Source organism: Haemorhous mexicanus, chromosome 30 (assembly GCF_027477595.1).
Source record: "Haemorhous mexicanus isolate bHaeMex1 chromosome 30, bHaeMex1.pri, whole genome shotgun sequence".
Lineage (NCBI taxonomy): Eukaryota > Metazoa > Chordata > Aves > Passeriformes > Fringillidae > Haemorhous > Haemorhous mexicanus.
Window position 1 is genome coordinate 4111356 of NC_082370.1, and position 15867 is coordinate 4127222.

General features: G+C 53.1%; 1 protein-coding gene across 2 annotated transcripts in view; it reads right to left on the reverse strand.

Annotated features, from left to right (window-relative positions):
• The window catches only part of SLC4A5 (solute carrier family 4 member 5), a 31233-nt gene extending 15563 nt beyond the window's left edge, over positions 1 to 15670 (reverse strand). The window contains exons 1-7 of one of the 2 annotated variants that reach the window (XM_059870432.1): positions 14783 to 15670; positions 13438 to 13530; positions 12709 to 12897; positions 6026 to 6155; positions 2948 to 3108; positions 2058 to 2213; positions 584 to 679 (exon numbers count right to left, since the gene is read on the reverse strand). In XM_059870432.1, coding sequence (XP_059726415.1) covers positions 584 to 679; positions 2058 to 2213; positions 2948 to 3108; positions 6026 to 6155; positions 12709 to 12897; positions 13438 to 13510 — 805 coding nt within the window. In that variant the 5' untranslated portion in view covers positions 13511 to 13530; positions 14783 to 15670. Of the gene's footprint in view, positions 1 to 583; positions 680 to 2057; positions 2214 to 2947; positions 3109 to 6025; positions 6156 to 12708; positions 12898 to 13437; positions 13703 to 14782 lie in introns of those variants that run through there. The other variant, XM_059870431.1, reaches the window with a different exon arrangement.
• Positions 15671 to 15867: the final 197 nt, after the last annotated feature.

The following is a 15867-nucleotide window of genomic DNA, read 5'->3' on the forward strand; positions in this document are numbered from 1 at the left end:
CCCCGTGGGGGAATTTGTGACAAGAAATAAAATCTTGGTGATGGTGTCTGGGCTTCTAAAGCTGCAGCAGTGCCGTGAAAACCTGGGAATTGGGGAAAGTTCCTCCTGTGGAAGGGTGGAACTGCTGGCACGGGGCAGTGATGGAGTCCCCATCCCTGGAAGGGTCCAGAAATGTCTGGATGTGGCACCTGGGGACATTGTGGTGCTCCATGATCTCAACCCTCATGATCCCAAAGCTCCATGAATGGGAGCATTTCCAGTCTCAGCCACACAAACCAGGGTTCCTTTGGGATTTCCCAGCTGCTCTCTCCCAGCCAAGCAATTTTTTAGGGTTCCCTCCCTCTTCCAAGCGCCGTTCCTTCCCTCCCTAAAGGCCCCAAGGAATGTTTTCCTCCACCCCACCCCAGCGCCCTCGCTCATCCCAAACTCCCTGCTGCACTTCTGGGATGGCGGCCGTGGTGGGACCTGACTGCAACCTCCCCCTCTGCCCCTGGGGCTGGGAACTCGGTTTTCCAGGGAATGATTTGGTGTCCCAGGGAGGGCTGTGGTGCCCGGGGCAGTGCTGGGGCCGTGCCCCACTCACGCAGGCGGCCGTAGCTGCCGCTCTGCCGCAGCCGCAGGTCCTCGGTGGAGCGGTGGAAGGCGGCGCCGGCGGCCGGGCCCCGCACGGGGCTGCGGGCTGGGGAGGGAGAGAGGAGAGAGGGTGAGACGGGGAGGGGAATGTGGGGGTGGGTCCCGTTGGGAATGTCATGCCAGGATCCCATTTGGAATGTCACAGCAGGATCCTGTTTGGAATATTGGGGACAGGATCCCGTTGGGAATGTCGGGGCTGGATCCCCCTGGGAATGCCGGGATGTCCCAGGAGCTGCTGGGGATCAGTCCCGGCTGCAGCCAGTGACCTCCCGCTAAACGCCAGGAACAACCGGGAAGGGACCCAAATCCCCTTTGGTAAGGGCTGGGAAAGGCGGGATCAGCCGCCGCCAGACCGGATTTGTCTGCGGCCGCCGCGCCAGGAAAGCGCGGCACCGAGCCCGGCGCCACGCGGCGCCATCATCCTCGCGCGGCGCCAGCGCTCGGTGACATCATCAGCGTGCCGTGACGTCATCAGCACACTGCGACGTCATCCGCACATACTGTCCCCACAGTGATGTCATCACACAGTACCGCTGACTGCACAGTGACATCATTGTCCCCATTGTGATGTCATCACACAGAGTCATTGTCCCCACTGTGATGTCATCACACAGCGCCATTGACACCGCACTGCACCACTGTCCTCGTGTGATGCCGTCACACAGTGACATTGTCATTACACAGTGCCACTGTCCCTACTGTGACATCATCACACAGTGCCATTGTCATCACGGTGATGTCATCACAGCGCCGTTGTCCTCACATGGTGATGTAATAATAATATAATGGCATTGTCACCACAGGGTATGTCACTGCACAGTGATGTCCTCACACAGTGCCACTGTCCTCACGTGGTGATGTCATCACACAATGATGTCACCACACAATTACATTCTCCCTCACACAGTGATGTCATCACACAATGATCTTGTCCCTCACGTGGTGATGTCATCACACGATGATGTCACCACACAATTACATTCTCCCTCACACAGTGATGTCATCACACAATGATCTTGTCCCTCACGTGGTGATGTCATCACACGATGATGTCACCACACAATTACATTCTCCCTCACACAGTGATGTCATCACACAATGATCTTGTCCCTCGTGGTGATGTCATCACACGATGATGTCATCACACAACGATGTCACAGTACACTGACATTATTATCCCACCGTGATCTTGTCCCTCACACTACGATGCCATCACTCAATGACGTCACCAAACGGTGACATTGTCCCTGCCACAGCCACACCCCTCACACAGCGCTGTCCCTGTCCCCAGCACCTCCCTGGCCCCCGCCTCCTGCTGAGCCCCCACCCCAAACCCCCTGGGGCAGAATTCCGGGGTCCTTCCCGCCCGCACTCCCCGGCCGGGTGTGCCAGCCCCTCGGCTCCTCGCTCCCTCCCGGGCTCACCGCTGTTGGAGGACACGGATTTGCCGATGTCGGCCAGCGAGCGGTGGATCGGCTTCTTGGTCTGGTGGCGGTGCTTGCGCAGGAGGACGTAGCTGAGCTTCTCCCGCAGCTCCGGCTTCAGCAGCCCGTCCTCGATCTGCTTCTCGATGACATCGTCTGCAGCACACGGCCGTGGTGACACCCAAAACCTCCCCAAAATGTCCCCAAAATGTCCCATCCTCAGTCTGCTTCTCGATGACATCATCTGCAACATGCAGCTGTGGTGACACCCAAAACCTCCCCAAAACCTCCCCAAAATGTCCCATCCTCAGTCTGCTTCTCGATGACATCGTCAGCAGCACACGGCTGTGGTGACACCCAAAACCTCCCCAAACCCCCCCCAAAATGTCCCCAAAATGTCCCATCCTCAGTCTGCTTCTCGATGACATCACCTGCAGCACACGGCTGTGGTGACCCCCAAAACCCCCCCAAAATGTCCCCAAAATGTCCCATCCTCAATCTGCTTCTCGATGACATCGTCAGCAGCACACGGTCGTGGTGACCCCCAAACTGTCCCCAAACTGTCCCACCATCGATCTGTTCCTCAATGACATCATCTGCATCACCCAGAGGTGGTGACCCCCAAACCCCCTAAAATGTCCTCACTCTCCTCCTCGATGACATCGTCTGCACCCAGCCATGGTGACCCAGGGATGACCCCCCAAAATCTGCTGCTTCAGCCGAGACCCCCAAATTGCCCCCACAAAACCTCAGCACAACCATTTCTGGAAGCAGCTGATGGCTCCCAATTCCTCCCTTTGCTCATTCCTAGACAAATCCAGGAAAAAAATGAGTTTAAATCCACTCCCACCATTTTAGGATGTGGGGAAAAACCCCCCAGGGGCTCCTACCAATAATTTGGGGCAAGGAGTATCCGTCCAGGTCCAGGAGCACCGTTCCTGTCTGGAGACACGTCCGCAGCTCAAAGAGGCTGTGCAGGGACAGCGTGGACACGTGGGGTTTGCTCCACCTCTCACCACCCTCCTCCACCTTCTCCTCGAACTTGATCCACCTGGGACGGGAGTGGGACGGGGCAGGTGTGAGGATCTGGGAATGGCTTTTCCTTCCTGGGGAGTTTCCCTGCTTGGAAGGCCTGGATTAATTAATCTCACAGAGATCTCGCTCGTTATCCGGGCTGGGAAGGGAGGATCTGGTGGAGTCATTCCCAAAAGTGCTGCTTGGAGGGGAGGGAATGCTCCCAATCCCACCAGGAAACCCAAATCTGTGGATTTCGCCCTCAAGAAATTGCTCCTGAGAGGTTTGGGAGCTGTGGGGGGAAGGAAAAGTTCCCAGTCCCACCAGGAAACCCAAATCCATGGATTTCCCCATCCTCCAATCACTCCTGTGGGATTTGGGAACATTGGAGTGGTGGAAAAGCCCCGACAGAACCCCAAACCACAACACCTGGGCCTGGTGCCCACCCCACACCTCCCATCCCTGATTCCTCCGGAGAATCCCGTTCTCCAGCCCTTCCTCTTCCCGGGGATGGGATCCAAACTTCCCGCCCAGCGCCGCCGCCGCTCCCCCAAAGCCGATTAGGTCACTTTTCCTCTCCCTTCTGCCCCGTTTTCCAAGGAATTTGGGTCATTGGGGAGCTGGGGATGGAGTGTGGGATTGGGGGCAGGAATCTCTCTGGGATTGGGGGCAGGAATCCCTCTGGGATTTGGGATTGGGGGCACAGCTCCATCGGCATCCCGGGATTCCTTCGCCGAGGTTCCGGCGAATTCCCGCTGCTCCCAGCATCCTGAATTCCCTTTTTTTCCACCCATTTATTGTGCCCTGAGGATAAAGAATCCCAACCTGGTCCAAAAGTGGGAATTGGGAATAGGAAAACCTCCGTGATCCAAGAAGAAATTCCCATTTTTTCCCCATTTATTGTGGATTTAGGTGCCCTGAGGATAAAGAGTCCCAACCTTGAAAAATCAGGAGAAATTTGGGAATCTCCACCTCCAGCCCTCCCTGATGGAAATCCCAATGCAAACGTGGATTTTTTTCGCCTTCCAAAAGGCAAAAATCCTTTTCCCATCCTTTTCAAGGAAAGGCAAGGCAGAAATAAACATGGATTTATGGAAAATTAGGGAAAATCTGTGGAGTCGGAGCAGGGATTGGAACCAGGGGGATCCTGAGGGGCTTCCCAAATTTTGGCTGATACAAAAAAACAGCTCAAAATTTGGGATGGGCATCCCCAGGGCCTGCTCCTGACCTATCCCAATACCTAGGGCTGGAATTCCACACCCAAACTGGGAAATCCCACAGGGAAGGGTTTGGGAAAACACCTGGACCCCTTTCCCAAAAAACCCTTCCCAAAAAAAACCCCAACCCCGCTGGTCCTTACACAGCTGAGGAAGGGAAGAGAAAATCCCTGATATTCCAGTTTCAAAATCCCATTTCCCAGCATTTCCCTAATTCAGGGATATCCTTTTCTACCCTCCCTAAATCCAACACTCATTCCCTGATATTCCATTCCCACACCCCCCCAAAATTCAATTTTTCCAGCATTTTCCCAATTCAGGTATGTCCTTTTTTCCCAATGCTCATTCCCTGATATTCCATTTTCAAAATCCCATGTTCCAGCACATCCTCAATTCTGAAATGCCCTTTTCTCCCCACCAGATCCCACTCCCATTCCTTGATACTCCAGTTTCAAAATCCCATATTCCAGCATGTCCCCAATTTAGGAACATCCTTTTCTCCCCCCAAATCCCACTCCCATTCCCTGATATTCCATTTTCAAAATCCCATGTTCCAGCACGTCCCCAATTCCAAAATGCCCTTTTCTCCCCCCCAAATCCCACTCCCATTCCCTGATATTCCAGTTTCAAAATCCCATTTTCCAGCATTTCCCCAATTTAGGAATCTCCTTTTCTAACCCCCCTAAATTCAACACCCATTCCCTGATATTCCATTTTCAAAATCCCATGTTCCAGCACGTCGCCAATTCCAAAATGCCCTTTTCTCCCCCCAAATCCCACACTCATTCCCTGATACTCCAGTTTCAAAATCCCATTTTCCAGCATTTCCCCAATTTAGGAACATCCTTTTCTCCCCCCCAAATCCCACTCCCATTCCCTGATATTCCATTTTCAAAATCCCATATTCCAGCACGTCCCCAATTCCAAAATGCTCTTTTCTCCCCTCTAAATCCAACAACCATTCCCTGATATTCCAGTTTCAAAATCCCATTTTCCAGCATTTCCCCAAGTCAGGAATATCATTTTCTAATTCCCCTAAATCCAACTTCCATTCCCTGATATTCCAGATTCAAAATCCCATATTCCAGCACGTCCCCAAGTCAGGAATGCCCTTTTCTCCCCCCCAGATCCCACACCCATTCCCTGATACTCCAGTTTCAAAATCCCATTTTCCAGCACGTCCCCAATTCCGAGATGCCCTTTTCTCCCCCCAAATCCCACACTCATTCCCTGATATTCCATTTTCAAAATCTCATTTTCCAGCATTTCCCCAAGTCAGGAACATCCTTTTCTAACCCCCCCAAATCCAACTCCCATTCCCTGCTATTCCATTTTCAAAATCCCATTTTCCAGCATTTCCCCAATTTAGGAACATCCTTTTCTAACCCCCCCAAATCCCACATCCATTCCCTGCTATTCCAGTTCCAAAATCCCATGTTCCAGCACGTCCCCAAGTCAGGAATGCCCTTTTCTCCCCCCCAAATCCCACATCCATTCCCTGCTATTCCAGTTCCAAAATCCCATTTTTCCAGCACGTCCCCAATTCCGAAATGCCCTTTTCTCCCCCCAAATCCCACTCCCATTCCCTGATACTCCAGATTCAAAATCCCATTTTAAAGCACGTCCCCAATTCCGAGATGCCCTTTTCTCCCCCCAGATCCCACTCCCATTCCCCGGCCCCGCCCCCCCGGGGACGTTTTGGGATGGGATTCCCCTCCCCGTTCCCGAAGCCCGGACCTGGCTGACTCCTTCCACTCCATGTCGTCGCCGTCGCGCTGCAGCGTGTCCATCTCCGTGAACAGCGTGGGCTTGGGGGGCTCCTCCTCCTCCCCCAGGATGTACCGCAGCCGCTCGGCCGCCGGGGACACTGCCGGGAAAAACCGCTGGAATTCCGGGGCAGAACGGGATGGGCCCGCGGGGAGCGGCCCCAAGGGGGCTGGGGGGGCAAAAAAAGGGATGGAAGTGGAGGGAAATGTCTGGGGGAATGGGGGAACTCCAAGTGATCCCATCCTGAATTCCTTGTGGGAAAAAGAGCTGGAATTCCATGGAAAATGAAGTGATCCAACAGGGAACGGCCCCAAAGGGGGTTTGGGATCACAGAAAAAAGGGAGGGAAGTGGAGGGAAATGTCTGGGGGAATGGGGGAACTCCAAGTGATCCCATCCTGAATTCTCTGTGCTGGAATTCCATGGGAAATCTCACTCTGTTCCCCAGGGAATGGCACCAAAGGGTGTTTGGGATCAGAGAAAAAATGGGATAAAAATGGAGGGAAATGTTTGGGGGAATGGGGGAACTCCAAGTGATCCCATCCTGAATTCCTTGTGCTGGAATTCCATGGGAAATCTCACTCTGTTCCCCAGGGAATGGCCCCAAAGGGGGTTTGGGATCAGAGAAAAAGGGATGAAAGTGGAGGGAAATGTTTGGGGGAATGGGGGAACTCCAAGTGATCCCATCCTGAATTCCTTGTGGGAAAAAGAGCTGGAATTCCATGGAAAATGAAGTGATCCTACAGGGAATGGCCCCAAAGGGGGCTGGGGGGGCAAAAAAAGGGAGAAAGTGGAGGGAAATGTTTGGGGGAATGGGGGAACTCCAACTGATCCCATCCTGAATTCCTTGTGGGAAAAAGAGCTGGAATTCCATGGAAAATTAAATGATCCTACAGGGAATGGCCCCAAAGGGGCTGGGGGGGCAAAAAAAGGGGATGGAAGTGGAGGGAAATGTCTGGGGGAATGGGGGAACTCCAAGTGATCCCATCCTGAATTCCCTGTGCTGGAATTCCATGGGAAATCTCACTCTATTCCCCAGGGAATGGCCCCAAAGGGGGTTTGGGATCAGAGAAAAAGGGATGAAAGTGGAGGGAAATGTTTGAGGGAATGGGGGAACTCCAAGTGATCCCATCCCAAATTCCTTGTGGGAAAAAGAGCTGGAATTCCATGGAAAATGAAGTGATCCTACAGGGAATGATCCCAAAGGGGGTTTGGGATCACAGAAAAAAGGGTGAAAGTGGAGGGAAATGTCTGGGGGAATGGGGGAACTCCAAGTGATCCCATCCTGAATTCCCTGTGCTGAAATTCCATGGGAAATCTCACTCTGTTCCCCAGGGAATGGCATCAAAGGGGGTTTGGGATCACAGAAAAAGGGATAAAAATGAAAGGAAATGTTGAAGGGAATGGGGGAACCCCAACTGATCCCATCCTGAATCCCCTGGGGATGCTGGGGAAAGCAGGAACAGGATGAAGCTCCAGGAACCAACTCCCACCAAATTCCCTTTCCAGGAGTTCCCCGTGCCCACTTCCCAGGTTTATCCCAAATTTCCCTTTTTTCCAGGCTCCTTTCCCCCCCAACCCTTCCAGCCTTGGGATTTCCCCCTTTTCCCAAGGGGGAACGACACAAATCCATCATTCCTGCAGGAAAAATTCCATCTTTTTCTGGGAAGGGGCAGCATTTGTGGCCTGGGGAGCAATCTGGGAATGGTTTTGGGATCACGGTGCCCTCCAAGGCTTTTCCATCCCAGCACATTCCCAGTGCCCACGGGAGGGTGAAGAACTCCCAGGAAAATTTAAAACAAGTTGGATTTGTTCTTAACCCTCTCCATCCTTGGGGGTTTTTCTGTCAAAACTTCCCAGTTTTGGTGGATTTGGGGAGAAATCCAAGCCCTGAATCCATGGAAATGGGGTGGTCAGAATGAAATCCTGCATTTTCTGATGCAAGGAATGATCCAGGCTTGGAAAATGGCAATTTTGGGGCAAAATCCTCTTTTTCTCCAAGCTGGGAATAACTAAATTGGGTAATGCAGCACTTTAAAAATCAGGGAATGAAATTGCCATGGAGAAATGGGGGGAAAATGGGAATTCTGCCCCTTTTCCTGCACAAAGCAGACGAGCCCAGGCTCCAAAAGAAGAGGATGTCCCTTTAGGCTGAGCCTGCTTAAACCACTTAAGCCCCTCTAAGCCAAGCCCAAAGCCTGCCAAGGTCCAGCCCTGCCACCATTCCCATAAATCCCTTCTTGTGATTCTGAATATTCCCGGGAATTCTGGGGCTGGGCTCCGTGCCTGGAGGGTTTCAGGCTCCCTAAGCCTGGGCTTGTTCTCGGAAAAGGGATGAAACAGGTGAAATTCTGGTCAACCCCAACACTCCCAAAAAATCCCAAATTTAATGAGCTAAACCACCAAAAAAAAAAAAAAAAAAAAAAAAAAAAATTGGGATTTTGCTGGAAATCCCTGTCCTGGGGGGGTGCTCTAGTGGAAAAAATGGGATTTGGAATTCCTGTCCTGGATTTTGGGGTTGCTGCTCCTGGCTCTGCCCAAATTCCCTCTCTAAAAATGGATCCTTCCTCCCTCGCCCTCCCCAGGGTCTCATTTTGGGCTCTCGGGGCTGAGCCACCCCTGAAACCCCAAAAACCTGAACGAAATCTCCTGCAGAAAAAGCTTTTTTGGCTTCTTCTCCTTATCCTGCCAGACTTTAGGGAATGAATCCAACTTGCAGCTCTCGGCTTTGCTTCCCTCCCTCCCCCAGGTGGCCAAAATTCCTGGGATTTGTTCACCTGGAGAACAATTCCACGGCTGGGAGAGCTCCCAGCTCCTCCTGCTTGGGGGTTTTTTATTGCTGGGAATTCCACCCAGCACAGAAAATCCCAGGAAGCAGCAGGTGTTGGTTGGAGAGGGGGAAAGTGACACAAAGCCCAAAAACCACCCCAAAATCAGCTCCTGGGGGGGATCCAGATCTCCCTGAATTGGGTTTTAGGATGGGAAAACTCTGGGATTGCAGCCACTGTGGATTCCCAGGGAATATTTAGGATCATTTCCAAGGGAAACAGGACAGGAGTGATTTAAATCCCATTTATCAGAGGTGCAGCTGCCCCCTCACATCCCAGCCCTGACCCCACAATCAAACCTCACCTGGGGATCCTTTTCCAAACCGAAATTCCCACTAAACTGGGATAAAATTGGGAACTGAGGGAATGTGGCCCTGCTGGGGCTCTGCAATCCAGCCAGGACTAAGCCTGGGTTTAGGTCCAGCCTTCCCCAGGGGCTGCCATGGGTTCTCCACAGCTTTTCCCTCATTTTCCTGCCTCACACAAGTCCCCACTGCCCCAAAACCCAGGAGAGCGGGATGCACATCCCATGGGATGAATTTGCCCCAAATCCCCAGGTCTGGGACATTTCTGACCCTTCCAAAAATTGACTTTTCCACCGAGGAGCAGCAGGAGCTCCCCCGTTGATTTTTGGGATGAGCTTTGGATCTCTGCACTTTTAGAAGCCCCCAAGTTGCTTTTCCAAGGGAAAAAAATCCCAAAAAATCCCCCAGGGATCCTTTCCCCCTCCCACCACAGTGCTGGGAAATGCAAACCCCCATCCCTACCTGGAGCTGTTTCCATTTCTTCCCCCATTTCTCCCCGTTTAACCCCAAAGCGTCGCCGCGCGATCCCAAAACGCCGCCAAGGGCCGGAGTTTCTCCTTTCTCCTTTCTCCTTTCTCCTTTATCCACTGCAGCTCGCTAAACTCCACGGCTTAGGGAGCAGATTACAGCAAGAAAATCCTTCCCTGCTCGGCTCCCATGACGGGAAGTTGCCAAAGCACCGGGATGCGCTCGGGAAGAGCCAGAAATGCGGGGCCGGGGCCGCTCCCCGCGGGGCTTTCCTGCCCCCCGGTGGGAAAGGCCACCCCAAAATCGAGGGTTTGGTTTTCAGGGGGGAAAATAAAAGTACAGGGATGAGGGAATTTGGTGGGGTTGAGGGTTTGGGTTTGGGGTTTTTTTTTTAAATCTGTAAAATGAGGGGTTTGGTGCAAGGCAGTGAAGTGGGCTGGAGTTATCGGTGAGTGGGGTTTGGTGGGAGTGGGGAGGAGGGAGAAGGGGGAAAGGAGGGGAAAAGGGGGAAAGGAGGGGAAAAGAGTGAGAAATGAGGGGGAAAAGGGGAAATGGGGGGAAAGGAGGGGAAAGGGAGGGGGAAAAGGAGGGGGAAAAGGAAGGGGAAAAGGGAAAAGGAAGGAAAATTGGGGAAAAGGAGGGGGAAAGGGAGGGGGAAAAGGAGGGAGAAAAGGAGGGAGAAAAGGAGGGGGGAAAGGAGGGGGGAAAGGAGGGGGAAAAGGAGGGGGGAAAGGGAAAAGGAAAATTGGGGAAAAGGAGGGGGAAAAGGAGGGGGAAAAGGAAGGGGAAAAGGAGGGGGAAAAGGAAGGGGAAAAGGAAGGGGAAAAGGAAGGGGAAAAGGAAGGGGAAAAGGAAGGGGAAAAGGAAGGGGAAAAGGAAGGGGAAAAGGAGGGGGAAAAGGGAAAAGGAAGGAAAATTGGGGAAAAGGAGGGGGAAAGGGAGGGGGAAAAGGAAGGGGAAAGGAGGGGAAAGGGAGGGAGAAAAGGAGGGGGGAAAGGAGGGGGGAAAGGAGGAGGGAAAGGAGGGGGGAAAGGAGGGGGGAAAGGGAAAAGGAAAATTGGGGAAAAGGAGGGGGAAAGATGGGAAAAGAAAAGGAGGGGGAAATCAGGGGAAAGGAGGGAAAAGGAAGGAAGGGACGTGACCCCGCTCCCGCCTCCGCCGAGGGCACGAAGGACTGCCAGCGAATAAAAAAATCTCTTCCCGTGCAAAAAAAAAAAAAAAACCAGGAAAACTTCAGGCTGGGCCTGAACCCGAATGCAAATTCCCAGCAGGGGGTTGGAAAAATCCCAGCCCAGGGAAGGGCTCGGTGGCCTTGTGAAATGTTAATCTCCCCTAAGGAGATTTCCCCCCTAAGGAGCGGCAAAACCCGGCGGGAACACGGCGTGATTCCCCAGAGTTGTCTGGAACCCCAATCCCAGTGGGGAAACTCCATCCAAATCCCATTCCAATGGGAAAAACCTGTCAGGAATCAGGTGTGATTCCTGCAGCTTGTCTGGAACCCCAATCCTAGTGAGGAAACTCCATCCAAATCCCATTTTAATGGGAAAAACTCATTGGGAACAAGGTGTGATTCCCAAAGGTTGTGGGGATCCCCAATCCCAGCAGGAAAACTCCTCCAATCCCATCTCGATGGGAAAAACCCATCAGGAACGAGGTGTGATGTCCAAAACTTTTCTGGAACCCCAATTCCAGCAGGAAAACCTCTCCAAATCCCATTTCAATGGGAAAAACCCATCGGGAACAAGGTGTGAAGGTTGTGGGGAACCCCAGTTCCAGTAGGAAAACACCTCCAATCCCATTTTAGTGGAAAAAACCCATCAGGAACAAGGTGTGATTCCCAAAGCTTTGTCTGGAACCCGAATTCCAGCAGGAAAACCTCTCCAAATCCCATTTCAATGGGAAAAACCCATTGGGAACAAGGTGTGAAGGCTGTGGAGAGCCCCAATCCCAGCAGGGAAACATCTCCAACCCCAACCCAGTGGGAAAAATCCATCAGGAACAAGGTGAGATGTCTGAAAGTTTTCTGGATCCCCAATCCCAGCAGGAAACCCCCTCCAGCCCCAACCCAAATCCCCTTTCAATGGGAAAAGCCCATCAGGAACAAGGTGTGAAGGTTGTGGGGAACCCCAGTTCCAGCAGGAAAACATCTCCAACCCCAACCCAATGGGAAAAGCCCATCAGGAAAAAGGTGTGAAGGTTGTGGGGAACCCCAGTTCCAGTAGGAAAACGCCTCCAATCCCATTTTAATGGAAAAAACCCATCAGGAACAAGGTGTGATTCCCAAAACTTTTGTGGAACCCGAATCCCAGCAGGAAAACCTCTCCAAATCCCATCTCAATGGGAAAAGCCCATCAGGAACAAGGTGTGAAGGTTGTGGGGAACCCCAGTTCCAGCAGGAAAACCTCTCCAAATCCCATTTCAATGGGCAAAACCCATCGGGAACAAGGTGTGAAGGTTGTGGAGAGCCCCAATCCCAGCAGGAAAACACCTCCAATCCCATTTTAGTGGAAAAAACCCATCAGGAACAAGGTGTGATTCCCAAAGCTTTGTCTGGAACCCCAATTCCAGCAGGAAAACCTCTCCAAATCCCATTTCAATGGGAAAAGCCCATCGGGAACAAGGTGTGAAGGTTGTGGGGAACCCCAGTTCCAGCAGGAAAACCTCTCCAAATCCCATTTCAATGGGAAAAACCCATCGGGAACAAGGTGTGAAGGTTGTGGAGAGCCCCAATCCCAGCAGGAAAACGCCTCCAATCCCATTTTAATGGAAAAAACCCATCAGGAACAATGTGCGATTCCCAAAGCTTTGTCTGGAACCCGAATTCCAACCAGGAAAACCTCTCCAAATCCCATCTCAATGGGAAAAACCCATCGGGAACAAGGTGTGAAGGTTGTGGAGAGCCCCAATCCCAGCAGGGAACCCCCTCCAGCCCCATCCCAACGGGACCAGCAATCCCAGGAGCGGGCGGAGCAGCGTCGCCGCAGCGCGAACCCGAGCCGATCCGCCCCCGACCCCAAATCCCTTCCCCTGGAACTCCGGAATGCCGGCACTCACTGGTCCTGCTGGCGTTGTCGTTGCCGCTCTCGGGCCAGCCCTGGCCCTCGTCGGTGTCCGAGGGCTCGCGGGGCCCGAAGTGGCGCTCGCTGCCGCTGCGCTCCCGGCTGGAGCCCGGCGAGCGCCGGCGGCGCCGTTTCCTGCGGAAGCCGCGCGGCACCGGCACCCCGATGTAGATGGAGTGGTAGTCTGGGAACGGGGGGAGGAAGGGGTTAAAAAATTCCGGTTTCGGGGAGGAAATGATGTGGGTGGGGTGATAAATGCAGTGGGAAATTCATTTTTGTGGGAGGAAAATTCCGGGTGAAAACGGCATGGGTGGAGGGATAACTGCAGTGAGAAATTCAGTTTAGAGGGAGGAAAATTCCTGGTGAAAACGATCTACATGGAGTGGTAATTTCAGCAAAACATTCATTTTTCTGGGAGGAAAATTCCTGGTGAAAATGATGTGGATAGAAAGAAAATCGGAATAAAAATTTCATTTTTCTGGGAGAAAAAGATTCCTGGTGAAAATGAGGTGGAGCAATAACTGGAATGAAAAACTCCTGGTGAAAATGATGTGGGTGGAGCAATAATTGGAATAAAAAATTTTAAAAATCTCCTCCAGGACATTCCTGGGATTTCTCTCACCTTCCTCATCCTCAGATCTCCACTTTGGGACATTCCTGGGATTTCTCTCACCTTCCTCATCCTCAGGTCTCCACTTTGGGACATTCCTGGGATTTCTCTCACCTTCCTCATCCTCGAACCTCCTCCGGGAGCCGCCGAGGCCGCGCTCGCTCATCCCATCCTCATCCTCCAGCATGGTCCAGCTGCTCGGGGGAGCTGGGGAAGGATTGGGAAGGGGATCTGAGCGGGATCTGGGATTTTATGGGATTGGGAGGGGAAGAAGCTCTGCACACCTGCCAGGAGCTCCCTGCTCTGGAATCCTCCCCCCGGCATCATCCCAGCGGGATTCCCGGTGGGATCAGGGGGGACCCTTGGGCACCTCCTGGGCCACCCCCGCCCTGCCCGGTGCCACCCCTGCTCTCCTCTCCCCACATTCCCGAAATTTGCCCAGGATCCCATCCCCGTCCTCCAGTTCCTGCTGCTCAGAGGGTCCAGGAGAACATTCCAGAGATTTCCTGGCACAGTTCCGGACAGGAATTTCCCAAAATTCCAGAGCCTGGCACAATTCCCGACACAAATTCCCAAGAATTCCAGAGCCCCCCCTTATTCTGGGGTGACCCCACACATCTCCAGGGGGATTTTCCCCATCCCTGATCCCACATTTCCCTGGAATTTCCCAGAATTCTGGGGTGACCCCCCACATCCCAAAGGGATTTCCCAAATTTTCCTTTCCCCACCCCTGATCCCACATTTCCCTGGAATTTCCCAGAATTCTGGGGTGACCCCCCCACATCCCAAAGGGATTTCCCAAATTTTCCTTTCCCCACCCCTGATCCCACATTTCCTTTCCACTTCCAGCCGTTTCCCCCTTTGATCCCGGTGGGGATCTGCCAGGGACGCTGACGATGAATTAATTAACGGCTCCCTAATTAGCCGAGCTCCAGCGATTGCCTTTCACACTCGGCTGCCCGGGCGCGGCTGTTTCCATTCCCGGCCCGGTCGATGCTCCCAAAGTCACTCGGAGGGCGCTCCCGAGCGGCATTCCCGCATTTTCCAGCTCTTTCGGGGAGAAAAACTCCAAATCCGGCCAAAAAACCTCAAAAACGGCAACGGCCGGAGCCGCTGGGGCTGGCAGGGCGGGGTGGGAATTCCTGACCCTTTCACCTGGCAAAATCCAGGCTGTCCCAGTCCAAATCAAATCCAGTTAATCCCAGTCCAGCTCCAGTCCCATCCTGGTTGAGGTTTAAATTTGATTTTCGAGATTTGGGATTTTTTGCCTCAATCCAACGCTTTCGCCAGGAATTGATTTCATTTAAGGGGAAACAAATTTAGGGTTTTTGTCTGGAGGGAAAACCCAAACTGGGCATGAGCCTCGTCTTCCCAAAAACATTCCGGGGTGAACCCTGAGGATTTCAGGAAGAAAAAGCAGGAAAATGCCCCCCAGGAATATTTTTGCTCTAAAAATGACCTTTTGGAAGATGAAGGATCACAACCCCCAGGAAATCCCGGCAGGTGGAGGTTCCCAGATGATGGATTGGGGTACAAACCCTTCCAGCTGGGATAATTCTGGGTAAAAGGGGATTTTTTTGGGAATCTGGATGAGCTGGGAAGCACAAAGAACCCCCGGGGTAAAGCCAGGCTTTGTTAGGCACGGCTAAATGGAAGCTCCTGATCGATTCTGGGCTCAGACAATCTGGGATTTTTCCCCCACAGAGCTTTTCCCCCTAAATCCCTAAAACCCAACCTGGAGAGGAATTAAGAGCTGGAAAACCCAAGTGGAATTCCACGGAAATCCAGGCAGGGAAAGCCAAGCCCAGCGCTGCCCCCGTTCCCATGAAACCCCAAAGAGATTTCCCCAAAAACCAATTTCCCCTTCCAACCTCACCTGGAGCTCCCCAAAGAGATCTGGGATTGGGTTGTGGGGTCAGGGAAAATGGGATTGCCGGGAGTCTGAGCTGCTCTTCCAGCGACCCCAAAGTGCCGGCCCCAACCCCATGAAACCCCAAACACCAGATTTCCCCCAAAAACCAGATTTCCCCTTCCAAACTCACCTGGAGCTCCCCAAAGAGAGATTTGGGATTGGGTTGTGGGGTCAGGGAAAATGGGATTGCCGGGAGTCTGAGCTGCTCTTCCAGCGACCCCAAAGCGCCAGCCCCGATCCCGTGAAACCCCAAACACCAGATTTCCCCCAAAAACCAGATTTCCCCTTCCAAACTCACCTGGAGCTCCCCAAAGAGAGATTTGGGATCAGGCTGTGGGGTCAGGGGAAGTTGGGACTGCCGGGAGTCTGAGCTGCTCTTCCCAACATCCCAGCGAGCCCAAAGCGCCGGCCCCGATCCCGATCGATCGATCGATCCCGGCCGGAGCATCACGGGAGCTCCAGGGGAGGGAGGGAGGGGGGAACCCACGGGATCGGCCCCACACAGGGATGGGGTTTCCATGTGGGATCGCTGGGATGTGGGAAATGCAGCCCAAGCTGCGGGGTTTGGGTTTGTGGGGCACGGGGGGGATTTTCTTCTGTGGGTTTTGGGAGGGGAACGGCTCTGGCTCCTG